Consider the following 27,992-nt stretch of genomic DNA (forward strand, 5'->3'; position numbering starts at 1 on the left):
TGACCTTGGATAGGGGGTAGGGTGCTCTTTCCAAGAGCCGGTGCAGACTCGATGGGCCGAATGGCCTCCTTCTGCACTGTAAATTCTATGTAATCTATGTAATATGAGGCACCGATGGCGTGCGTGGCCACGAATAGGAGGAGGTCGGAGTACTTCCGGCTTTACCGAGGGACCAGGCAGGGTTGCCCCCTGTCCCCTTTGTTGTTTGCACTGGCAATCGAGCCGCTGGCGATGGCGTTGAGGGATTCAGAGAGGTGGAGAGGCTTGGTGCGAGGTGGAGAGGAACATAGGGTGTCGTTGTATGCCGATGACCTGTTACTGTATGTGGCGGACCCGGTGGGAGGGATGCCGGGAGTGATGGAGTTACTAGCTGAGTTTGGGACCTTTTCAGGTTATAAATTAAATTTAGGCAAGAGCGAGGTGTTTGTGGTGCACCCTGGAGACCAGGAGGAAGGAATTGGTAGGCTCCCGCTTAGGCGGGCAGGGGAGAGCTTTAGGTACCTGGGGGTGCAGGTGGCCAGGGACTGGGGGACTCTTCACAAGCATAACTTCACCAGACTTGTAGATCAGATGGAGGAGGAGTTCAAGAGGTGGGACATGCTGCCATTGTCGTTGGCGGGGAGGATACAGTCCGTCAAAATGACGGTGCTTCCGAGGTTCTTGTTCCTCTTTCAGTGCCTGCCCATCTTTATCCCCAGGGCCTTCTTTAGGAGTGACTAGCAGTATTTTGAGCTTTGTGTGGGCACATGGGACTTCGAGAGTGAGGAGGGTGTTCCTGGAGCGAGGAAGGGATAGAGGCGGGCTGGCATTGCCCAACCTTCTGGGGTACTATTGGGCAGCCAATGTGTCAATGGTGCGTAAATGGGTGATGGAGGGGGGAGGGGCGGCGTGGAAAAGAATGGAGATGGCGTCATGCAGAGGTACGAGCCTAGGTGCCATGGTAACGGCGCTGTTGCCGCTCCCCCCTAAGAGGTTTACCACGAGCCCGGTGGCGGCGGCGACCCTAAGAATCTGGGGACAATGGAGACGGCATCGGGGGGAAACAGGGGGCTCGATGGAGGCTCCACTGGGTGGCAACCATCGGTTCATCCCGGGGAACAAGGATGGGGGATTTAGGGGGTGGCAAAGGGTGGGCATCAGCAAATTGAGGGACCTGTTTATTGGCGGGAGGCTTGCGGGCCTGGGGGAACTGGAAGATAAATTTGGCATTCCCCAAGGGAACATGTTCAGATACCTGCAGGTAAAGGCGTTTGCTAGGCGACAGGTAGAGGGATTCCCTATGCTGCCCTCGCGGGGGACGATGGACAGAGTGCTTTCGGGGGTGTGGGTCGGAGAGGGGAAGGTGTCTGACATCTATAAGGTAATGCAGGAGGTGGAGGAGGCGTCAGTGGAGGAGCTGAAGGTTAAATGGGAGGAGGAACTCGGGGAGCAGATAGAGGACGGGACTTGGGCGGATGCCTTGGAGAGAGTCAACTCTTCCTCCTCATGTGCGAGGCTTAGCCTCATCCAATTTAAGGTGCTGCACCGGACCCATATGTCCGGGACCAGGATGAGTAGGTTCTTTGGGGGTGAGGACAGGTGCACCAGATGTTCGGGGTGTCCAGTGAACCACGCCCATATGTTCTGGGCATGCCCAGCACTGGAAGAATTTTGGAAGGGGGTGGCGGGGTCGGTGTCGAGGGTGGTTGGATCCAGGGTCAAACCAGGGTGGGGACTCGCGATTTTTGGAGTTGCGGTAGAGCCGGGAGTGCAGGAGGCGAAAGAGGCCGGTGTCCTGGCCTTTGCGTCCCTAGTAGCCCGGCGGAGGATCTTGCTGCAGTGGAAGGATGCGAGGCCCCCAAGTGTGGAGACCTGGATCAGTGACATCGCGGGATTTATAAAATTGGAAAGGGTCAAATTTGCCCTGAGAGGATCAATACAAGGGTTCTATAAACGATGGCAGCCTTTTCTGGACTTCCTGGCTCAAAGATAGGTATCTTGGTCAATAGCAGCAGCAACCCTTGGGGGGTGGGGGGGGGTGTTCATTATTGTAGTGTCTATTCTCTAACTTTGCAATGTGTTAATCTGCATTGTTGTTAAAATGCTGTGTTGTTCATGGAGGTGGGGCGAATGTATATGATTGTTAATATTATTGTTATTTTTGGTATTTTTCTAAGGTGCGTCATTGTTGTATAAAATCAAAAAATTTTCAATAAAAATTATTGCAAAAAAAAAAAAAAATTCCATTTGCCACTGTACTATCTAACCTGCCCATCTAAATCGTCTTGTAATATAAGGCTTTCCTCCTCACTATTTACCATACCATCGATTTTTGTATCACCTGTGACCTTACTGATCATACCTCATACATTCACATCCAGATCATTAATGTAGAATATGAACTGCAAGGCACCCAGCACTGATTTCTGTGGAACACCACTGGTCACAGGATTCCAGTTGCAAAAACAATCTTTGATCATCACTCACTGAGCTAATTTTGGATCCAAGCTGCCCTGGATCCCATGGGCTCTAATCTTCTTGATTAGTCTCCCATGCAAGACCTTGTCAAAAGCTGTGAAGTCCATTTAGCTGCATCAATTGAACTACTCTACATACAGGTCATTTTAGATGAGAATACAGTAATTCAGTCGAGCAGCACCTTCAAGAGATTACACTGACGAATGCTTCCTTCAGTGTAACAAATCACTTTCAATATTTTTTAATGAATTTTTATTGAGGGCTTTCCTTTTTACATTTAACCACAAGACGCTACAAATCCCCACAATTTCGTAGAGCACAGGGTGACCATTATTCCACATATACATACCAAAAAGTCCAGCAAATATTCATACAAATGGTTCAGCTTATCGATCATTGTAATCTTTGTAGTCAACATCTCCTTTTGTACAGAAAATGAAATGCTACCAGAAGAGTGGGGGATCTCAGGATAAAGCCTCACACCATGGTGCACACCCTCCTCTACAGGACAATAAAGACAGAGTTGCACAATATATAAGGAACCTTTATGGGGTAGAAAAATAACTTTTTGGGATCTAACTCAGCCCCCAAGACTTTCAAGCAATAAAATCATACTGCAGAAAAATGGGAACAGGATAAGTAAACCTTCTCTGAACTGCTATCGCATTCACATCTTTCCTTAATAAGGAAACCAATACTGTGCACGACACTCCAGATGTGGTCCCACCAATGCCCTATACAACAGAAGCATAACCTTCCTGCTTTTGTAATCAATGCCCATCACAAGAAACGATAACATGCTACTGCATACTAGCTTTTTGTGATTCCTGCACTAGAACACCCAGGTTCCTCTGTATCTCGGACCCCTCCAATCTCTCACCATTTAGATAATAAGCTTTAACCAAAATGGAGAGTTTCACTTTTATTCATTCATGGGAAGTGTGTATCGCAGGCTGGGCCAGCATTTATTGCCCATTCCTAATTGTCCTTGAGAGGGCTATTAAGAGTCAACCATGTTGGAGTCGTATGTAGGCCAGACGAGGTAAGGATGGCAGATTTTGTTTCCCTAAAGGACATTAATGAACCAGATAAGTTTTTCCAACAATTGGCATTGATTTACTCACCGTCATTAGACGTTTAATTCCAGATTTTTATTGAATTCAAATTTCACCATCTGCAGTGGTGAGATTTGAACCTGGGTCCCCAGAGCATTACCCTGGGGCTCTGGTTTACTAAGTCAATACCATAGTGACAATGCCACTATGCCACTGCTCTCGTTATACTCCAGTTGGCAAATCTTTGTCCACTCTATCTGTATCCCTTTGTACTTTCCTACCTATCTTTGTGTCATCAGCACATTTAGCAACCATCCCTTCAGTCCCTTCATCCAAATCATTTGTATAAATTGTAAAAAGCTGAGTCCCCAGCACTGATCCCTGTGGCACACCACTCGTCACATCCTGCCATCTAGAAAAAGACCCATTTATGCCAACTATTTCCTGTTAGCTAGCCAATCTTCAATCCATGACAATATGTTACCCTCTACACCATCATCTATTATTTTCCCACAATAACCTTTGATATGGCACCTTCTGGGAATTGAAGTACAGTGCATCCATTGATTTCCTCGCTTTCCACCGTACATGTGAATCTTTCAAGAACTCAAAAAATTGGTTAAATATTTCACAAAACAAGCCATGTTGACCCTACCTGATTGCCTTGATATGACAACTTTAATAACGGCTTCTAACATTTTCCCTTTGACAGATGTGAGGATAACTGGTCTGTAGTTCCCTCCTTTCTGTCTCGTTCCCATTTTCGGTAAAAGAGTTACATTTGCTGATTTCCAATCTCATGGAACATTCCTCAAAATCGAGGAAATTTAAAAAAATTAAAACATCGACTTTCTCACTAGCCACTTCTTTCAAGACCTTCGGATGAAGTCCGTCCAGACCTGGAGATTTGTCAGCCCACAGCCAAAAATTTGCTCAATACCATGTCTCTAGTGATTGTAATTTTCCTGAGTTCCTCACTGCCTTCTATTTCCTAATTTACAGCTTTTCTGATGCTACTTGTGTCCTCTATAGTGAAGACTGATGAAAAATACCTGTTTACTTCATCCACCATCTCCCCACTTTTCATGATCAGTTCCCCAGTCATACTTTCTCTAGGACCAACAGTCACTTGGTTAACCTTTCTTACTTAAATGTCCAGAGAAGTTCTTCCTCTCCATCCTGCCATTGCTGGCTAGCTTTCACTCGTACTCTAATTTTTCCTTCCTTGTTAATCTTTTTGTCCTTCTTTGCTGTTCTTTATATTGCATCCATTTTTCTAACCTGTCACATATCTTTGCACAATTATATGCTTTTTTTAAAAGTTTGATGCTGTCTTTAACTTTTTTAGTTAATCACAGATGGTGGGTCCTCGCTGTGGATTTTTTCTTTCTCACTGGAATGTGTCTATTCTGTGTATTCTGAAAAATCCCTTTAAATATCTGCCACTGAACCTTTATTGTCCTATCCTTTACCACATATAGCAGTCCACTTCAGCCAGCTCCACTTTCATGCCCTTGTAATTGCCCTTATTTAAGTTAAAATATTCAAATAAAGGTTGTGAATGGTATGATGGCCATTTGGTGATCCAGTACCTCAATTTGTATGTTTTTTATCCAATATAAAAATGAGCATCGTAGAAGGCAATCTCCCTCTGGTAGTGTGGTTTGCATCCATCCTGCTTCGCAGGAGTATAGTTGTGGGAACAATTAATTTTTTGTAGCGTTTAATGATGCACAACATAGGATTGCAGCTATGTATCTGTAAACCCTGTGCTGTGGATCTATGCTTTATATCATCCTTTTGCGTTTCACAAGGATACAATTCTATTTGATTCACACCAGTGTTTTAATCACCAAATACATTCACGCTATTGCATTGTTCGTTTTATCGTCATTGTTTTTGATGCCTTCCTCACAGTAGAGTTAAATCTGGGCTTTGTACTGCACCAATTCTGGTCCAATCCACCTGGGATTGAATAAGCCTAATTGTTGTGGTTTGAGTTTACTGGAAGGCACAGCTATTGAACTGGACTTATTTCACTTTCTCTGCAACGCTGTTGGCCGTTATCAAATTCAGTGTTTGTTCGATGTGCTCAGTGTTGGAACTTTGAGGGAGGTGTTCAAAATTATTACAGGGTTTTGGTGAGGTGAATGGGAAATAGCTTTACTTTGATTGGTAGGGAGTAGTTAGTGGGGATATATTTATCCACAAATGAAAGGATACATTAAGGAAATGTTTTTACAAGTGAACTAAGATATAGAATTCCCTACCAAGAAACGTGGTCAACCTTGAACATTTTAAAAGAAAGGTTGATGCATATTAGGAAAGGAAGTGTTGAATGTTATGAAGAAATGGAATTGGAAAGCCCTTTGAGTGTCAAGACAAAGTCTAAATGTTTTTTTTTCACTCCCTGCTGTAGAATCCTTCTTTGCCAATAAATGAACGATTGTTTTTCTGCTGTGTTTTGTAGGAACCACTCCTGCATACTCTGAGGAGTGGACAATCATCGGTGGGTTACGTCACGGTGGTAGTCCTCTTCTGAATTAGGAAGCCCTTGCAGTTTATATATAATAAACTACTCCCGTCTGATTTTCTGCCGAGGATTCTTGTTCTAGATCTCACTCTCCATAAAAACAAAATGTAGGATAGAAAATTCAAAGGCTTAAATCGTAAATAATTTTAAGTAATTAACTATTTACATCCCATTTGATTTCAATACACAGCGACTTCATTTGAAGCCTACTTGTGACAATAAGCGATTTTCATTTCAAGTGATCTGCAGTCTCTTAAAATTAAAGCTATATAATACGTTTTTAAACTGTCTCATGATTGCATTAACCCTTAAAATATGCACTTGTTAGCTTCTGTATTGCCTTCAGATTAGGTGCAGTAATTGTCTTCAATTTGTCCTTTCACAACAGTCAGAGGTGAACAATGCTGAATACAAGGTTAAACAAGAAACCCCAGATCCCGAGTTCACTGGTATTTTTCATAAGTTGATCTTGGTTTTCAGTTATTTTTTAGTATCTTACATTATTGCCTATACTTAGTATCTGTATAAGATACTGACGATAACTGGAAATTATGCCACTTCCCTCCCCCTTCTAAAGATTTAGAATCTTTGCATGCGTTCAATACCGCCAGCGCCCATGGACACTGGATCAAAGTGACCTTTCTTTGTTTTCACCTAGACAGCGAGTACTGGCGGATATTATCATTGTTTTCATGTGTTTCTTGTGAAGCTGAATAAATATTGCAATCTGGAAGAAGGGATATGGGATGTTGCCATCAGCAAGGGATCTTGTTCTGTCCCCATTTGAGTTGCCCTATATGTATATACATTACAGTATATGTAGATGGCATTAGGACAGACTTGGACATGTCAAATATTTTTCTAGTCATAAGGACTAACCATTCTGTGATGAAGGAAGGCTTCTGTTCTTAAACCATGTTCCAGATGAATTGTGACCTGTTTGATCATTGTTCCGGTGAAGCATCTTGGGACGTTTTACTATGTTAGACGCACTATATAAATGCAAGTTATTGTTATCATACTCTTTAGTGTCAAATTAGTGAAGAAGTGCATATGTCTGTGGTTTTAGGACTTGGTGTGGAAGTTAGTACCTCCTTGAATTACATTTGGAAATTTTTTGTGGATTCAGTTTATTTAAGGTTGTGACTGGCACTTGCCGATGTCCCTGCAGTCGGCAGTTAGGAATTTATGGTTTGTACATTGATGATTTAAAGCTATCTTCATGGTTTTTTTAATTCTTCCATGGGATGTGGGTATTGCTTGTTGGGCCAGCATGTATTGACCATCCCTAATTGCCTTTGAGGGGGCATTTCCGATTCAGTCACATTGCTGTGAGTCTGGAGCCACATGTACCAGACCAGGTAAGGACAGTAAATTTCCTAAAGGACATCAGTGAACCAGATGGGTTTTTACGACAATTGCCAATGGTTTGATGGTCATCATTAGACTTTTAATTCTGAATTTCTATTCAAATGTCACCGTCTGTTTTAGTGGGTCTCGAACCTGGGGCCCAGGGCATTATCCTGGGTCTCTGGATTACTCGCCCAGTGACAATACCACTCGCTACTGCCTGCCATTTGGCCATCCTTTTATCATGTTACATTTATTGTGATATTTTGATATGATTTGTCATTTTGTAGTCATTAAATATAAAATTTGCTATAATTTTACATTATAAGTGTAATGTTCTGTGTATGTGAGTGTGTTCCAGGCTTTTTAAATGTATGTAAATTTTGTTTTAATTATATACAATAAATAGTTGTATCAAAAGAAAATGATTGATTGTGAATATACTTGGTGTGATTTTTTTTTTATTGTGGTGTAGATATCCGTGGTGTTAATATCTGTTGTCATGAGAATGTCACTTTAAGAAATGATTAGCTGCTCATGTTACTGCAATGATGTCAGAGTGTGGGTGGAGCTGAGCTCTGGTTCTGCTTTTTTAGTTTCACTTTGAGAAAAAGCTTGGGTGTGTCTGGGTTTTCCAGTGAGCTGCAGCTGACGTTAAACAAAGAGCTGTCCTGTTGATTTCTACCATCCAAAGACTATCATTTGGTGAATTCAGGATTATAAATGTTCTTAATAGTGAATGTGAAGCAAATGTGCTCCTGTTCAAAAGGTTTGTTAAGTCTTTTGGATGTTAAAAGGACAGCTGAAAGGATTACTTAGTGTTGTATTCTTTGGGGGTTATCTTTGAATTAATGGTTGTTAAGATATTCACTGTTTGTTTTAAAAAGGTTAACTTGAGTTCATAGAATAAACATTGTTTTGTTTTTAAAAAATACTGGTCCATTTCTGCTGTACCATTACTGTAGAGTGGTCCGTGTGCTCCCCATACCACAATCTATTAAAAGTTGTGGGTCAGGTGAACTCCATGATATACTTTGGGATTCTCTGAACCCTGACCCATAACACCCTGGTGTTAATTTCTGAATGTGGTGTAGATGAAGAACTCTGTGCTTGGTTTTACATCTTCAACCAATCTAGAATACTGTGCTGTTTACTAATTAAACATTTTTATTGCAGCTTATTCAAGAATCCAGCTGACCGAGCAGACTTGAAACTACTTATGGTGAGTGAAAATCCTTCAATGTTAGACCTTAAGTTACCAACTTGCACTTACTCTGTGACATTTTAAAAGTGGTAGTGTTCTCTCAAACCTGATTATTCTGTTTAAAATGGCACTCGGGCTGCTGCCTTCTGCAGAATTAGCAGAGGTGAATTTGCGTCTTGTGGGGCTATGCACTCACCTTCATTTCTGGGGCCCATTGCAGCGACATCATGCTCCTCCCAAACCTGTCCGCACTCACCCCACAGAATGCAAAGGCGCAAGCCACAAAAATGCACAAATTGATCACTGCTTAACTGCTTTTGTGCATTTTGACTTGTAAAAACACGCCTGAATGAATAATTGCTGAATTGAAATCCAAGCTCATCCCTTGTCAGAATGACAGTAAAGCTGGTCAAAATTGCAATGTGTGTCTTGAGACGAGCAAACTTGGAACTTGCTGATGAACAACGAGATGGAAAAATCAAATAATGACATCAATGCAGCACAGGCCAGTGTAGGACGGAATAAGCCAGTCCAATGGAGGAGCAAATGCTCCAATCAACAAGATGCATACACTGCCATTCAGTATATTTCAGAGTCTCGTTCAGTTTCAAAAGTTAACTTCCTCTCACAAAACCAAAGAGGTTGTTGCCATAAATTCACATGAGTAGAGTGCCCAGTGAGTCCAAGTTCAATATTAGTGGCTCTGTCTGTAGAATTCCGTTCTTTGTCCTGGAAGAGACTTTCTAAGACCAGCCTTGAGAGCAATGGTGGTTAAAACTATCAGCAGGTGACCAGTTGCATGCCATTATATCGGACCAGCAGTGGTCCATTTTGCAAAACAGAATTTAAACAAGAAAATATGGAAGATGGACTGATTTTCTTCTTCCCTTGTTGGCATGGATATATAGATTTTTTTCTGTGCTTTTTCTTTGCAAAATCATCGATCGCATCATCATAGGTGAAATCTTGTAAAGACACACTTTCAATCACCAATATTGCTGAACTGTCAAACGTTCCTGACTCATTGTACTTCTCAAATAATTTTTAACCTCTTCAATTGTGCAAAAGAATGTTCACCACAAGCATTTGTGACAGGTATTGTTATTTTGAAAAGGCGACACGGTGGCACAATGGTTAGCATTGCTGCCTCACGGCGCTGAGGACCCGGGGTTCGATCCCGGTCCCAGGTCACGTTCATGTGGAGTTTGCACGTTCTCCCCGTGTTTTCATGGGTCTCTTTCCCCCCTCCCCCCCCCCCCCCCCCCAAAACATCCCAAAGATGAGCAGGTTCAGTGTATTGGTCACGCTAAATTGGCCCCTAATTGGAAAGAAAAAATTGGGTACTCTAAATTTAAAAACATATATTTTCAGAATGGTTTCCAGAAAGGTTGCCTGCAAAGCATCACATAAAAGTCTGTGCAAATCAGTTGGTGATCTCAAAGCGCAGAGCTTTTCAATGAAATTAATGAGCAGCACGGTAGCATGGTGGTTAGCATAAATGCTTCACAGCTCCAGGGTCCCAGGTTCGATTCCCGGCTGGGTCACTGTCTGTGCGGAGTCTGCACGTCCTCCCCGTGTGTGCGTGGGTTTCCTCCGGGTGCTCCGGTTTCCTCCCACAGTCCAAAGATGTGCGGGTTAGGTGGATTGGCCATGCTAAATTGCCCGTAGTGTACTAAAAAGTAAGGTTAAGGGGGGTGTTGTTGGGTTACGGGTATAGGGTGGATACGTGGGTTTGAGTAGGGTGATCATTGCTCGGCACAACATCGAGGGCCAAAGGGCCTGTTCTGTGCTGTACTGTTCTTCTTCTAAGTGAATTGTTCCACTTCACCTTCAAAAAGATTTGTCTATGATCTCTTGGTCGAATTCACTTAATCCTTTACTGCAGTGACTTTTGGCGTTCTCATCCAAACTTCTGTCAAAAAGCACACAAAGTAAATCAACATTTTCTTCAGAGATGCCCTTCTACTCTGCAATTGCACCTTATTGTGTCATAAATAACATTGACAGTCTCAACGATGAACTTCTCTTTCCTTTTCAAAGTGATATCATTGTCTCTAGTTTCATTGAAAAATAACTTCCTTCATCTTGTACGCTTCTCATCAGAGGGACCTTTGATTCTTGTTGTTTATTGATAAAATCTGTCACATACAAAACATAATTACAACTGTGAAAAATGACATATATAAAAAGATCAGTTTAATATATAGTCAGGCCATTCATTAGTCTAGTACCAGCAGGAAAAAAACAGTTTTTGAATCTTCTAGAATAAGTTCTCAAGCTTTTGTATCTTCTCCCCCATAGAAGAAGTTGGAAAAAAAAATAATCAGGATGGGAGGGGTCTTTAATTATATTACCTGCTTTTCCAAGGCAGTGAGAAATATAGAGAGTCAATAGATGGAAGATGGGCTTGCGTGATGGACTGAGCTGTTGCCATATCAAGCTGTGATGCAGCCAGGTGGAATGCTTTCTATGGTGCATCTATAGAAATTGGTAAGAGTCATTGTGGACCTGCCGGATTTCTTTTTTTCCCCGCTCTAAGTGGACTCGACTAGTCAGAATCTGGTGTCGCTGTGCATTGCCTGCTGATAGGCTGAGCTTATCAGAAAATGCAGAGCTATCAGGCTTTTGATTAGAGCCCAAGAACTGCCCACAGACACTGGCCGGCACAGGGCCTTGGCTTGATGTGTTTCACTGTGAGTCCGCCTCTGAGAATTACTGAGATTTGTATCTTTATTACGTAGAAATAGGCCATTTGGCTTGACTCATCTTTTCTAGTGTTTATGCTACAAATCCTACTCAGCAAACCCTTCTATTCCTTTCCACCCTCGCGCTATTACTTAATATATCAATGCTGCTCATGAAAACTACTCCCTGTTTTATTAAATTCCACATCTGGACACTCTGGCGAAAGGCATTTTTCCTGGATTCCGTATTGGATTTTTCCCTGATTTCCAAAACAGTAGAGGTCCTAATCACCAGACAGATGGTCATTTGTTTTGACGGGCCTGGTGTTTATTTTGGCCAGTTAATTGGTACATTTCATTCTGCTGTTCTAATTCTGAGCAGACAGAGACGGTGCTAAATTATTAAATTGGATAATGATTTGAATTCAGAAAATGCAACTCTACTGGTGAAAGGTACTGAGATATAATCCTTTTTAATTTGTTATCAAATGGTTTCTTAAAATTTAACTGGAAGTTCCTTGCTAGTTTTCAGATTTAGTTTGAGTTCTCTTCTATGTGTTCAGATTGTGATGTAAATAGATAATCTGCCAGCAAACTTGGGTGTCACGGTAGCACAATGGTTAACACTGATGCTTCACAGCTCCAGGGTCCCAGATTCGATTTCCTGCTTGAGTCATTGAGGAGTAGCACATTGTCCCTGTGTCTGCGTGGGTTTCCTCCGGGTGCTCTGGTTTCCTCCCACAAGTCCCGAAAGACGTGCTGTTAGGCAATTTGTTCAGCAATCCCTCTGTGTACTCGAACAGGTGCCAGAATGTGGTGATTAGGGGTTCTCACAGTAACTTCATTGCAGTGTTAATGTAAGCCTACTTGTGACAATAAAGATTATTAATTATTATTAACTTTCAGATTTACTGAAGTCAAATTATCAAAAGAATTGCATTTAGTGGTGAGTAAGCGGGGGTTAGATAGTAGGGGAGTCGGCGGGGGATGGGGGTGGAGGTAATTGGGGAGTTGTGCAGGGGAGATAGTTGGGTGTCGGGCTGAGAAGTTGGAACGGGACCAGGGGTTGGCCAGGGTGTTGTCAGGTGGGGTGTAGGGTTGTGATGTTAGCCTGTTGTCGGGAGTGGGGGAGCTAGGGCGTTAATCAGGTGGCAGTGGGGGTAGTGGGGTGGTATGAGGGAGGTAATTGGAAAGGGTGCACCAGGGGAGGTGTTAGTAGTGAGATCAGGTGGGCTGTTGGGATCCAGTGAAAGCTCAGGTGGGGCCAGGTGTATAGTTATGCAAGAGTTAGAGCTGGATTTAATTCTTCTAACTTTTTCTGGGTAACTATTCTGCTCAGAGAGTCGGAACCATCCAAAGTCTCTGGCTTTGAATTGGTTTGAAGCACATGATAATTGACCACCCGGACTATTTCCGTGCAGTCCTTGTGTGGGGGTGTCCATGGGGACTTCGAGAATACCGCTGGAGTACAACCATCAGGGAAACGGACGGTCTGGCTCATTATTAGCCCTAATTGCATGAACATGCTGTTGTCAATCCATTGTGAGACGTACAAACATTTTGTTTGATTAACTAAAGCATAAGTTGATATTCAGGACACTTTAAAAAAAATGTCAAATATCCAATTCATTTTTTCAATTATGGGGCAATTTAGCATGGCAAATTGATATACCCTAGATATCTTTTTGTATTGTGGGGGTGAGACCCATGCAGACACGAAGAATGTCCAAGCTCCACACGGACAGTTACCCGGGCCCGAGATTGAATCTGGATCCTCAGCACCATGAATCAGCAGTGTTAACCACGGCACCACCGTGCCGCCTTATTCAGGACACTATTGCTTGATCCTCATGCCCGAAACAAAGAGAAATAGTATACCAGAGATGGAAACCCCTTTCGAGGCAGAACTTTTTCTTTCTGAGAAGAGCTGAACCAATGGTTCTTTGTAATGTTTTTTTAACCTTCAGAATTTCACAATTTAAATACCCACCTTTATACAATTATTTGACAAGCTGATAACAGACTATGGGAAACATCAACCTTGACTGCATAAATGCCTGAAGCTTTGGTTATGAATCTCAAATTATAAGGCAGCAGTCACACTCAGTACATTGCATCGAATTCTTGAGTCAAAGTTCTATTCATTTATCTTGGGTAGTTTTGGTTCAAAAGACCACCAAATATTCAAGTATTCCATTTTGTATCCATGTCCATATGTTCAGTGATCAAGATCATACTTGTGCTCAAATCAGTAGTTTTGACTAAAACGTGAAATAGTGACACTGCATGCAAGTAGCTCCTTTCAAATTGAATAATTGCATTGACTAATGCAAATACTTACATTTATATTGTGCTGGTAACCTGAAGCATCTCAAGGCGGTTCACAGGAGCACTATGAAACAAAACATTACACTAAACCACATAAGGAGATATGAGGTCAGGTGACCAGATACTTGAGCAGAAAGGTAGACTAATAAGCATCTTCAAGGAGGAAAGAGGGAATTTTAGAGCTTAGGATCCAGACAACTGAAGATGTGCCTACCAACAGTTTTTTTTCAGTTAAAATCAGGGCTGCTTAAGAGGCCAGAATTAGATCAACACAGGTGTCTGAGAGTTGTGCTGCTGGAGGTGATGGCAGAGGAGGTGAGGCCATGGAGGGATTTCAAAACAAGGATGAGAATTTGCTTCAGTGGGAGCCAATGTAGATCAGTGCACTCAAGGGTTATAGTTGAATGTGATTTTGTGCAAGTTATAAGTTTTGGATGAGCTCAAATGTACGGAGTGTAAAATGTGGGAGGAGTTGCCAGTAAGGAGCTCATTGGAATAGTTGAGCTGAGAGGTAACAAATGCTAGGTTTTAGCAGTGGATGAGCTGAGGTTGTGAAGTCTAGGCAATGTTATGGAGATTGAAATAGGTTGCCTGAGTGATGGCTAATGTGAAATTGGAAACTTATCTCGGGATCAAGTATGGTACCACGGTTGTGAACAAACTAGTTTAGTTAGTGTTTCCAGGGAGAGGGAATGGGGTTTGGAACAAGGATCGAAAACAATAGCCTCTGTTTTCCCAATATTTAATTGGAGAAGATGGAACAAAGGCAAGGATTCACTTGTGGTCTTGCCCTTTTGCAGTGTATCTGCAGCTTTGAAACACAATTTTTGTATGATTTCTTCCTCATTTGGTATCTTTCGATGAGTAGACTGCCCAGTGGGTGAGAGTCTTGCATTACAAAGAACAAAGTACAGCACAGGAACATGTCCTTCAGTCCTCCAAGCCTGTGCCAGCCATGCTGCCCGTCTAACCTAAAACCTTCTACATTACCAGAGTCCATATCCCTCTATTCCCATCCTATTCATGTATTTATCAAGATGACCCTTAAACGTCACTATCGTACCTGCTTCCACCACCACCTCAGGCAGCATGTTCCAGACACCCACTACTACCCTTTTTTTTTAAAAAGCTTTCCTTGTACATCTCCTCTGAACTTTGCCCCTCGCACCTTAAACCTCTGTCCCCAAGTAATTGACTCTTCCACCCTGGAAAAAAGCTTCTGACTATCCAGTCTGTCCATGTCCCTCATAATTTTGTAGACTTTTATCAGGTCACCCCTCAACCACTGTCGTTCCAGTGAGAGTAAACCGTGTTTATCCAACCTCTCCTCCGAACTAATGCCCTCCATACAAGGTAGCATCCTGGTAAACCTCTTCTGTACCCTCCAAAGCCTCCACGTCCTTCTGGTAGTGTGGCGACCAAAATTGAATATTATATTTATCCTGTCTCTCAGAATTTTCCCTATAATTTTCCCAACACCAAGGTTAGACTTAAATGGCCTACAATTACTCTTTTTAAAAGGGAGAAGGAAATGCACAACAGTACAACATTACCTGTGCTCCAGTCCTCTGGCACCAAGTCTGCCGCTAGCGAGGTTTAGACAATGATGGTCAGAGCATCTGCTATTGCTTCTCTTGCTTCCCATAGCAGTCTAGGTAACATTTCGTCTGGGCCTGGGGATTTATCCACTTCCCCTCTCATTATTAATTTCATATCATGGTTTACATTCTTCCTTTTTTTTAAATAAATTTAGAGTATCCAATTCTTTTTTTCCAATTAAGGGGTAATTTAGTGTGGCCGATCTTTGGGTTTGTGGGGATGAGACCCATGAAGAATGTGCAAACTCCACACGGACAGTGACCTGGGATCGAACCCGTGTCCTTGGCACCGTGAGACAGCAGTGCTAAACTGCGCCACCATGCCGCCCGTACATTCATCCTCCTCGATTGCAATTCTATATCAGTTAGCTCAGTTGGCTGGATAGTTGGTTCGTGCTGTGGAGCAATGCCAACAGCGCACATTCAATTCCCATACCGGCTGAGGTTATTTGTAAAGGCCCTGCCTTTTTAACCTTGCTCCCCGCCTGAGGTGTGGTGACCCTTTGGTTAAATCACCACCAGGCAGATCTCAAAGGAGAGAACAACCAATGGTCCTCTGAATCTGTGGCAGCGTCTACACTTATTTATATGGCTTCCCTTTTTTTTTCATTAGTCCAGTCTTTTTTCTTTAAAGGAACATGTTCTAAAATTAAAAACAAAAAATATTGGATTAATTCAACAGGTTTGGCAGCATCTGTGGAGAGAGAGAGAAACAGTTAACATTTCAAGTCCATGTGACTTCAGTGCTAAAGAGAGGGAGAAATGTGATGGATTTTATACTGTATAAGGGGGCGGAGCAGGAGGAGCAAAATAAAAAGTCAATGATGGATGTGAGCTGCAAGAGATTGCAACAAAGATGTTTAGGACACAAGTTAAAGGTAGCGTTAATGGCAGCATGAAGGACTATAGAAGGTGCTGTTGGTGACATAACAACAATATAGCAGAATATGAACCCTCAATATCTTCATTGAATGCTTCCCACTGATCTGGCTTTGATTTACCTTCCAGTAGCTGTTTCTGGACCACTTTAGCGACATCTAACTTCAGCTTCAGAAAATTAGCACTTCCCCAATTGAGAGCTTTTATTACTGGTCTCCATCTGAAAGCTTAACTCTCTTGCCCACCAGTACTGCTACCCACCGGGGTCTGTTATGGAAGCCCAAGTGAAACACCTGTGTCACATGACCCTTCAACAGCCTAACCTGGTCCTTCACCCTCAGGTGGGTCTCCTGCAGCAGCACGACATCGGCTCTCAAGCTCTTTAAATGCAAAAAGACTCTAGCCCTCTTCACCGGCCCACCTAACCCCCACATGTTCCACGCAACCATTTGGACTGCCCTGTGGGGCATACCATTTTCCCCTCTCTCTCTTGTGCTCTCTCTTTCTTTCTCCACTTCTATCTCTCTTTCCCCCCCCCCCCCCCACCACCACGACTATCCTCAACCTGTCCACACGGGCTGGACTGACTGCAGCCCCTCCCCCCACCTCACTCCCGTTCACAAGCCAGTTTAAGTTTGCTAGTGAGATGCCCACACCAGAGTCCCCTTTCCCCCCATATACCCAACACAAAGACCAACAAAGAAGCCCCAAGCCCAGCCCTTCTAAACAACCAAACATGCAAAACAAGGGGAAAAAATCCCTGACCCATGATCCAACCATCCCCTCCCAACCACAACATAAATCAAAGTCCAAGGGTAGCATATGGCGCAGTGGTTAGCACTGGGACCGCAGTGCTGAGGACTCTGGTTCAAATCCCGGCCCTGGTCACTGTCGGTGTGGAGTTTGCGCATTTTCCCCATATCTGCGTGGATTTCACCCCCACAGCCCAAAGATGTGCAGGATAGGTGGATTGGCCACACTAAATTGCCCCTTAATTGGAAAAAAAATAATTGGGTACTCTAAATTTATAAATGAAAAGAAATCAAAGTCCAACTCAGTTCAGTCCCAACCTCTCCGCCCTCATGAGTACCCCCGCCATCTCAAAAAATAGTCCTTTGAGTTATACCTAACTCTCAGCTTCGTCGGGTAGACCACCCCGAACCACACATCATTCTTGTACAACGCTGCCTTCGCCCTATTAAAGGCCACTCATTGTCTTGCCAGCTCTACCGTGACGTCCTGGTATATACGAATACCACTCCCTTCCCACCTCACCTCCCAATTCTGCTTGGCCCATCGCAAGACCCCCTCCTTTATCTGCTAACTGTGAAAACAGACCATCACAGCACTTGGCTTCTGCCGAAGTAACCGATGGCCCCCATCCAGCTCCAAGAAGATGTCCTCCTCCCCCAACAATTTGGCAAACACCCCTGAAAAGTACTCCGTTGGCCTCTGGATCTCCAGCCCCTCGGGCAGCCCCACAATCTGAAGATTCTGCCACCGTGACCTGTTCTCCAGGTCCTCCACTTTGATTCTCAGCCCTTTATTACTTTCATCCACCCTCCACAGTTCCTCTCCTATCAAGGTAAGCTGGTCGCTGTGCCGTGACAATGCCTCCCCACCCCCTTCAACATCTCCATGTTCCCGCACCATCTCCAACGTCTTTCCAAGAGCCTCCTTTATCGGGGCCAGCATATCCTCCACCAGCTGCTTGAGCGTTCCCATCACCTCCTTCAAAATGCTTAGCAAACTGCCACTTAAACACCACCGCCATCACCTCGTCAGCGTGTCCGCTGTAATGGACACAGCCCCATCCGACGAGCTTGATCCCGCCATCTTTTCTCCCACAGAACTCCGCATCGAATTCAGACCTGCAAGCGGACTAATGCTTGTTCCTCTTCGTACCCGTATTGGGACAATTTAGTGTGGCTAATTCACCTATCCTGCACATCCTTGGGTTGTGGGGATGAGATCCACGCAGACTTTGGGAGAGTGTGCAAACTCCACACGGACAGTGACCCGGGGCCGGGATCGAACCTGGGACCTCGGCGCTGTGAGGTTCATATTCCTCGGTGGGGATTTCAACATCCTCCAATTCCCACTACTTTACTGAAGATAGCTCACATCAAGGTTTCCCGCAAAACTGTGAAAAGGGCCAGAAAATGAGAATTCCAGCTGGAGCCACCCTACGTGCATCCTCAACCCATGTGTCGCCACCGGATGTCCACTACCCCGTCTCTTGTTGGGTTTGCTCCGTACTGGCTAAAAGGTTTCTCCCTAATGCATTTTAAGAATGCTGCTCCCTCTGTTTCCTTAGCACTAATTCTATCCACCACTATTAGGGTAGTTGAAATCCCAAACTATTAATCTCTGCTTGTCTTAGTCCTTCACAGATATTTGCCCACATATTTGCTCTTTTATCTCCCTCTAACTGTTTGGGCGGTCTACATTATACTCCCAGGAATATAATTACCCTTTTTGTGCTTCAACCATATGGCCTTACAGCAATAATTATTTCTTCAATCAATATTGCAACCATACTCCTTTCTTATACCTCTTTCTCTATCTTGTCTGAAAACCGTGTAACCAGGAAGATTGAACTGCCATTTCTGCCCTCCTTTCAAGCGTGTCTCGCTAATATTTCCAGTCCAAAGTTTGCGTAGCTGCTCTGATCGGAGTGTTTTTTATAATAATGATAATCTTTATTAGTGTCACAATTAGGATTACGTTAATTAACACTGCAATGAAGCTAACTGTGAAAATCCCCTAGTCGCCACACTATGGCACCTGTTCGGGTACACTGAGGGAGAATTCAGAATGTCCAATTCACCAAACAAGCACGTCTTTCGGGACTTTGTAGGAAGAAACCGGCCACCCGGAGGAAACCCATGCAGACACGGGAGAATGTGCAGACTCCATACAGTGACCCAAGCCGGGAATTGTACCTGGGTCTCTGACGCTGTGACGCAGCAGTGCTAACCACTGTGCTACCATGCCACCCCACACTCAGCCCTTTTAACAGAGTTGTAAAAGATACTTTTAATTTTGCTCGCTATCTTCATTCCACTGAGTAAAAATAACTCCGCAGTATTCCAGTGGTGAGGTTTATAATATGGCCTGAATTTTGTAAGCTTTGCCTGGCTTTTCAGGGGACATCACCCTGATTTTATTCAGTTGGACAGTCCGACTAATTTGACAGGTGGAGATTAATGTTTAAAGAGTGCAGCACCAAAAGTGAGCACTGTGATGTGATTGTCCATTTTTAATATAACCTCGTAATCGCATTGAAAGAACTGTTTTGTTCTTGCATTAGTAGCAACTAAATAGATGTGCAAACCAACTAGTTTTACTTTTAAATCTGGTAGTAAGGAAGTAAAAGTCTAAATCCTTTTGAACATTACTCCTTTATTCCTCCCTGAGCTTGACACCTACAGCAAAACTCTAAACGTGGGTGTTTATGTTGAAGGCCATTGTCTTTCAGCCCATTGCTTCTGTGCTGTTTCTTCAGTAACATTACTTCAAAACCAATGCAGCTGTGCTCCTCTCTCCCCTTTGTATTGATTGTGTTCTGGAAGCACATAGCAGAAAATAAACTCATTAACTACTTAGGCACGATATTCACAGCATGTTGCTTTTTTTTGAAAGCCAGTTTACATATTTTTGCATGGGAATTGAAAACCATTCTTTGAAAGTGTAATTGTTCCCATTTGAGGAACATTGAACAAAAATGGTTGGAAATGAAGTTAATTGCATCCAAGGAGGGAAGTAAATTGGAAATGTTAAAATGTGTTTGTCAGAATATGAATGTGTTTGTTGCTGGTCATACATTGCACAGGAGATTACCTTTTTGATCCAAGTTAATTTAATCCCCAGATAATATCAAATGCATCAGTGTAATTTATCATGGCTTCATGGCTCTCATTGTACTGTTGCAGCAGGAATCAACTCTTGGGTGAAATTGAATAATTCTACATTATGGGCATGATTCTCCGGCCTCGTTGCGCTCTTGCCAGAGAGGCCAGTGAATAACATTAGAGGCCGAAGGCGAGAACCGCACCAGGCGCCAAACAGTTTACAATGTGACTGGCCCGCCCCCGTAACTGAAATCAGGATTCCACCGTAGCGTGGCAAGAAACCAATTATCACCACTTAAGTCCTATTTCCATACAATTAACAAGAGTGACCCCATATCTAATGGCCTCCCAGGATTCATCGGCCTCCCCAGGAAGTCGTGCCGCTGGACCAATTAGTACTGTTTGAAAAACGTGGGCCTGGCGGAAGGGCTTCTGCGGGGAGCTGAGATGGGGAGTGCCCATATTTGCTCAAAGGCAAAAAGCTCAGGGGCACTGGGCCCCAGTGCTCGGCAGGGGGTGGGGAACCCTCGGCTGGGGATATGGGCTGCCATGGGGGGGGGGGGGGGGGGGGGGGGGGGGGGGGGAGAAAGAGAAGGGGGCAGGCGACCGCGCGTGACACCAGCATGCCAACCCCTGGATTGTGTGTATCCATTCCGGGAGCAACCCTAGCCCCTGCCCACCTGCCACACCGACCACCATAACTCCCACCGTCTGCCGAGGCCTCTGGCCGTGCGACTGAAGGCGATTGCGAACAAGGAATTGGCAATCATGGTTAAGTGAGCACTTTGCGCAACCCAAGTGGATTCCCGTGGGTGAGCGGTCATGTAGCTTGGGGGAGTCATTGCCTAGCATCCCAATCACACCTTGGTGCATGGATACTGTGCTTGAACTCTGCGGGAGGCAACACCACACGCAGCAGCCAACATCCGAACAACTGGGGGGCACAGCTCCGAGGGCATGTCCATAGCCTCAGGGTGGGTGAGTGCTACGAGAAACGTTAAGGTTTTGGAGGTCGGGCCGCATTGCAGAAGAAAGTGACAGAGGCAACATACTGGTTGCGCTCGAGGGTTTTTAATGTTTAACACAATTCCGCACACTCCGATGGTACCATCCCACTCTCCCCACCACCCCCTTCCCCATCCACTCACCCCTCCCCTGGTGCCCTCAGTGATCCTCTATCTGCTTAGCCTTCCTAGCTCTACCGCTACATCTAGGTGTTTCTGCAGGATGCACATCAGAGGTGGAGGCACCCAGCTGCATACCTCGTCCACTGGCCTTCGATGCCCCTGGCGGGAGTCCTCTGGGGCCGGAGGGCACTTGTCAACTTGTGCAGTCATGCCGCCCTGACCCGTATGCTGACCTTGCAAAGTGGTCTCATGGAACACTGGGAAGCTGGTAGCCACCATCCCCACTCCATGGGACTGGCCTGGGTTGGCACCCGGTGCCCCACCCTCCTCCCCCCCTCCTCCCCCCATTCGGTGACCATAGGGAGTTCACCTTGGGACAAAGGCGTAGCTGGTTCAAGCTCCAGCTGCCACAGCATAATCTGGCTCTGCCAGCCCTGGTGGCTTCCCAATGTCTGCACCATCGTGTCGATGGCCTCGGCGATGCTTCTCAGTGACTGAGCCACGCTTAGCAGGGCCTTGGCAATGCCCATAGGTTCAGCAGCGCCTTGGCCATTCCCATCTGAGAGTGGAACATGTCTCGCAGTACTTCATCAAGGTCAGCCTGGTACGGGGTCACATCCCCCAGCAAGTCGAACATTTTGCCAAGACCCTCAGCCTTGGCCACCACTGACTGCGTGACACCTTGGACACCCTCACCAATGGTGCCAATGTTGTGCACCAGATTCTCCACTATGTTTGCCACACCAGCAGTGTTGACCTCTGTGCCACTCATTGCCGACAGCATCTCCTGCAACCATAGCCTCTGGGACTCCTCCAAGAGGCTATGGACCTGCTGGAGTGTCACTGACCTCTCTGTATCGTCTCCATCAGTTCTGGGTAACCCTGTACCAGAGGCTCTGCATCAGGCTGGGACCCAGCTAGGTCCAGGGATACAGCAGACCTCCGACTACTGTCATGCCTGGGGTTCCTGCCTCTCTACCTGGTGTGTATCAGCAGTTTGTGGTGCTCACCACATTGTGCCCCAGAAGCCTGACCACTAACATTTCCCACCGAGCTGCATGTATCTGCATTGGTGGAGGGGGGTGATGACAACTTTAGTACATCGATCGTGTCTTCCTCGAAGCTCTCCTCCAATGTTCCCCTGGGAGTCTGGAGGGAGGGCCACGTGGGATTGTCCTGCACAATCAGCTAGAGGACCAAGGGGGAATGGATATGTGGTCAGTGGGAGGGATGGGTCAGTCAGTAAGACAATAACAACTCCCGTTTGACAGGTCCTCCGGGTGGAGCCCGGTGTATCCTCACCTCTGCGGCTTCCAGCAACCTCCGTGTTGGTGACTACTCGCCCCGGTCACTCCTGTCGCCTTCAGAGCCTGTTCCTCGAAGGTAGTAAGGATTCTTGAGTCCGGCACGCCTCCGCTAGTCTGGGCCCTGGGCCCCCTCCTGACAGTTGTGGGAGAGCTTCTCCTGTGGGGACACAGAGAGGGCATCATTAGCCACATGCGTGGTTCACAGTGTGGGAGGAGGGTGTGAACAAAGGATTGTTGGGGGGGGGTGGTTGAGGGAGGGGAATGGTGATGGAAGAGTTGGGGGGGCTGCATGGAGATTTGGGAGGGGGGGGGGTGGATGCTCGTGTGGGGGATGGCGTTGGTGTCTACTCACCCGTACTGCCACCACGATCTTTTTATGGCACTGGAGGACAGTTCTCTCGGTCACGCTCCCAGAGCTTACAGCCGTTGTCACCTCATCCCAGGCAGCACTGGCTGCCCTGTGGCTCAACCTCCGAGACCCTCGGAGGAACGGGACATCCCTCCTGGCCTCCACCGCGTCTAGGTGCCTGGCCAGATCCGCATCGCCGAATCTTGGGCTTGGACCTTTTTGGCACCATGGTTGCGAGCTGAGTCGGGTTGGCTGAGCAAGAGCTGTTTAAGTTCTGCTCAACCTTGACGGCGGGGGGCTGGCGAGTGCGGACCCGGTGAACCGACTGGCAAGACTTCATATTCGGTGAGTAGCCCATGGAGCCTTGTTACGTGGACCAATTAACATTGAATAGCGTTGCCAGGCTCGCTGGGCCGAGCGCCAAAATCATTCCGGAAAACCGCGCCCTCTATGTTTGCAGAATTTTGTCATTGAAGTTGTCATTGTGGAAAGTATTCTAGTGAAAGTCAATATATCACACATTGTGCCTTGTAATTTTATTTCTCGAACCTGGGTGAGCTAGAGATGAATACGTTGTTTCTTATTCATATCTTTGTCAGCTAATAATGCAGCTCAATTTGAAGGACTTGCCGAACACCTCGGGTATTCAACTTTAACCAGTAAATGTTGACACTTGTTTCCTGATTTTTCACAGAGCCACAAGTTCATTAAGCGGTCTGAAGAAGAGGAGGTGGATTTCGCTGGCTGGTTGTGTAAAATTATGGGGCTGAACCAGCCCAGCACTCCAACACGCACCGCTGTGTGAGGAACGACCAATATCTCTTTCCCCCCCCCCAACCCTCATTTTCCCCCGTCCTTAGCACAGCTCCTGCCTTCCTCTGCTGATGTCTATCAACTACTGCTGTCATGACTGGCATCAATCAGGACTCTCCCTGCATTCAGAAACAAAGCAAGGAGTTTTACATCTAGGCAGCATTGGCAGTTTAAAAAACAAACATTGTCTTTCTTTAGCTGGTGAATTCTTGATTTGGGCTGAGCGGTTTCCTCCCTTTTAGTATCAACACCACTGATGTTAAAAGTGATGATGATTTACACTTGGCAGTAACTTGCTGGAAGCCTCTCATTCAACACACATTTTTTCCCCTGCAAGTGAGTTCTGCTGGTTGTCAAAGTGCAGTGTTTAATATCACAGTCTTATGTCACATCTCCTGCTACTGACAGATATTTCACATGACAGTCAGAAAATTTGCTTTCCTGTTTAAATATCAATATTGGTTGTGATTTATTTTTTAAAATTTAATACGCTTCTCAGAGTAGTGCCATATGACGTTATTTTCATAAAGGGATGCAAATTGAAGTAGCATGTTTGTTGTGGGTTTTGCCGTACCAGGTAAATCCTGTGTAAGCCAGATTTATTCCACGTGTTCGCGCACACGACCCCCTCAGATACTGAATTAATTAAAATTAAAAACTGAAGAGTGTCTTAAATTAATTGCTGTTTTCATTTGCGATTGTTGGTTCCCCTAGTGGTGCCATATGTTGTGTAGCATTCAGCCAGTGGTCAAGCAGGTGAGTAGTTTCATTCTCTGGTGTATATTTTTCTCGCATCCCTAACAAGAAAACAGTTGGGAGTAGCTGTGGTAATGGGTCCTTATGTATGCTTTTTTTTAAATGACCGACAAATGTGTTGACGGAGCAAATTTCTCTAATGCATGATTGACCATAGGTAGATAGGTATTTGATTGCTTTGGTAAGTGGCAGTTGACCAGAGTCGTCGTATGTTTGCAATGTTTTGAGATCTCATTTCAACTCCTTGTCAAAATGCAGCACAGACCGATGATGCGTTATGTGCATTCATTCTTGCTTTAAATTTGTTGTATTGCAGACGCTTGGAAATTGAATGGTGTTCCCCAGTAGGAGGTGGCTAGTAGGAGTGTTGATTCTTGGGTCTACCGGTGTGTATGTTGGTAATAGGCTAGAGAGTGGGTAGGAGTATCAGTCTCTTTTCTGTCACTGCTTTAGAAATTGACATTAAAAAAACTTCCTTTCATTCCTTAATAATCTGGGAGTGTTGGGGTGAACCTGCCTATTTCATTGTTGTAACTTCAGCATTTTTATCAGTCATTTCAAATAGGCCAGTAATACTCCAAAAGTTAATGAGCTTTAAGTGTTTGACTAATTTGGTTCTTAGCGACAGTTCTGAGATGGATATTATGCTGTGTTTAGAATCGGAATTTTGGCCATTTTCAACAACAAAAAAGCACCTAGCATACACATGAGCGTAAGACAGTGCAAGCCCTTTCAAAGCCCATGTATCAAAGAGCTAAGATAAATTTAATCGTGCTAAAATGGTGAGGTTGGCTGAAAAATTGTCCAAAATATTTTGATTTATGGAAACACAGTCAGTGCAGTTTGATACTGTCCTCCATCTTTAAGCTCACACGTGGTTCTCCTGACCATGTATCCACATTGACGTTTGACAATTTGTGGAGGAATTGAGCTTAAAAAAAAATCAGCTAAAGGAAGACACTGTTTTCTTTTTTCAATCCAACCTCTTTCTTGAGTTGTAAATTGTAATGGCTTCTTAGCTTTTGTACAAAAACAAAAAAAAAAACAAGGTTTTTACCTATGTTTCTGTTCTTAGGTTTACTCTTTAGTTCATTTTTTTTTTAAATGCTTTTATTTTGCTGCTTCACTGCTGGACTTGGTTTGTAACTGGGGAAGAGCTTGTTCGAAGAATAGGGGTTTGATCTTTGCAAGCACTGGCTTCCAAATATTCTGTTACCATTGCGGGTAAAATATGTACAACATACTGTGACGTTCCCTTTATTTTGCAGCATTTATTTCGGACCTTGGCAGATAACCTGTCTGCTAGTTATCAGGCTTACTAGGGTAAATCCTTTTTCCGGTTCTATGTACTGTATTCATCTGAAATTTCCTGAATGACACAAAACCTAGTTTGTTTGTGAAGCATGTTTTCACAGAATTTAGTGCTGCTTAGAGTTGTGCACTTGCGGTGTTCAGTTTGGTTCGAGGACATTCTTGATGATTACTAAAGGCCCAATGGTTTGTTAACTAACAACTATTTTTGTGGCGAGAGTATATTCAGCCACACAATAACTAAGCCTCCCATTTCAACCACTAAGCACTCCGAGAGACCGGTCTACCAATTATCACCATTTACAGGAACAAAAGTCAACTAGTAAACACTGATAAAGAATTATATAGATTGAGAATTCTGAACAATGGGAATTATGTTATGACTCCCAACCCCATTTGTTTTGTGGGTCATTATGCCTAAGGAAGTACATCATCCACGGAAATGGTACATATTTAAACTCATTCTTTGCGTTCCCATCAGAAGAGTAGAACACATTGATTAAGAATCATGAAAAGTAATGTTAAGATTCCACTTGCCGCTTGGGCTTGAATGTAGACAGTTGTGAAACAAAAATGCTACGTTCTTACAACCTTGTTTTACACATTTCAAAGAAGAACTATTCATGTGATTACCTGTGTAGCTTCAGAGGTTATTTTATTTCTGGTTCAACTGAATTGTACAGCAGCCAAGTGTTTTTGAGGCAAACTGCACCCTAAAATGTACTTCTCGGGAATATGAATCTGTTTTAAAGTGCCTGGGGGAAAATAATAAACTTAATTTAAGAAATACAAGTTTAATCTACTGAGGCGTTGAAGGTAAAAGAAACGCACTGTGATTAGAATAATGGAGTTGAGTTTTGTGCTGGGATCTCAGTTGTTTGTGTTGTGCTCCTGTATAGTTGTCTATGGATTGTACATGCCTATGCCTTTAAATAAATAAAATACATGTACGCTGTTACTGTTAAGGCACTGGTGCATATTGGTGTATGTCACTATATCAGGTTTATAATGTTGTGTCTGATGCACTTGTTCCCTTTTGTGAAGCCTGTGGGCATCTTGTGCTACTGGTTGTGGTTAGTTCTTTAAAGCATCACTTTGTAATGTGTAAAATAGATTTGGCCTATTACAAAAACAAAATCACCAGTAGCACGAGTATTATACTGATTGTTTTTAAGCTTCTTTTTTTCTTAAAAGATTTTGCAAAGCAAATGATGTGGACTGAATGTATAATTTAATCATCTGTTGCAAAAAGTTATTAAAACTGAAGTGACAATTGTTTCGTGTGAATTAGCAAATGTACGATTTTGTCTAAACTATGTGAACTAAGAAAAGAGACTTTTTTTAGAAGACCAGTGCAGAGGTTATTTTACAATGGACCGCATTCAGTAGGAACTACCCGGGTTTGACGGAGCTGACTTGCTTGCACGTAAAGCATTCGGTTGGTATTTTTAACTCGAAGAAAAACATTTGTAAATAAATGGCACTTTACATAAATTGGGAAGCTTTTTGTTATATTGTTTAAAAGTTAACTGGTCAGCCATTCTAGTTAAACTTGCACTTGACTCTAATTTTTAAACTATAACTATTTCCATACTGCACTTTACCATGTGACGTTTCAAGGCAAAAAAATGGAAAGAAGAAATCTCCTAGTCAATCATTTGTTGGAATGTAGTATATGTTACAAAGCTACTTTGGACAGTTCTAGTAAGCAATCCCACAACACCTATGAACTGAATAAATGGGTTAACCTACAACAGGATTAATGCTTATTCAGTTTACGTGGTTTTTGGGAATCATGTGCTTCTGACCTCTTCGGTAAGGAGGAAACGCCATGCTGCCAGTATGAACAACTGGAAAATACCGGAAAATACATCTTTTAAACAAGAAATTCTAAATAATAATTCATTGTAAACTGGAAATTTATAGTTAACACTTAGCAAGTTTGGGGACTAAATAGTTTTGGATACAAAGTGTGCAGGAAAGATGAGGAAGCCAAGAAAGGCAGAGGGGTAGCAGTATTGATTCAGGAGATCATTGCAGTGCTGCAGATAGAGGATGTCCCATAGAGGTCATGGACTGAATCTATGTCATTTTGGGTAGAGTACATAGATGGATAAAACTATTAGAGCTAAAGGACAAAAAAGGTGTGATTACATCACCCGGTGTAGTGTATGAGCCACCATTTCTTCTCTAGGTGGTCAGGTCTTCGCGGTGGTGTCTTCGTTGGGGCTGGCCTCCAGGTGTCTCTTCCTATACCCACCTCCCCTCTCTCTTTTGCGCCCTTCTGGAAAGTTCTCTGACTTCCAGCCAATGAGGTTGGTGGGGGGGGGGGGGGGGGGGGGGGTTGCAGCACACAATGGGATTGCCCATTCCATGTATGGAAGATG

General features: G+C 44.1%; 1 protein-coding gene across 3 annotated transcripts in view; it reads left to right on the forward strand.

Moving 5' to 3' along the window:
- LOC119953698 (dual specificity mitogen-activated protein kinase kinase 2) overlaps positions 1-27,092 on the forward strand; it is a 98,267-nt gene extending 71,175 nt beyond the window's left edge. For all 3 annotated transcript variants that reach the window (XM_038778243.1, XM_038778244.1, XM_038778245.1), the window contains 2 exons: positions 8,572-8,617; positions 23,420-27,092. In XM_038778243.1, coding sequence (XP_038634171.1) covers positions 8,572-8,617; positions 23,420-23,530 — 157 coding nt within the window. In that variant the 3' untranslated portion in view covers positions 23,531-27,092. The remainder of the gene's footprint in view (positions 1-8,571; positions 8,618-23,419) is intronic.
- Positions 27,093-27,992: the final 900 nt, after the last annotated feature.

This window comes from Scyliorhinus canicula, chromosome 18 (assembly GCF_902713615.1).
Source record: "Scyliorhinus canicula chromosome 18, sScyCan1.1, whole genome shotgun sequence".
Lineage (NCBI taxonomy): Eukaryota > Metazoa > Chordata > Chondrichthyes > Carcharhiniformes > Scyliorhinidae > Scyliorhinus > Scyliorhinus canicula.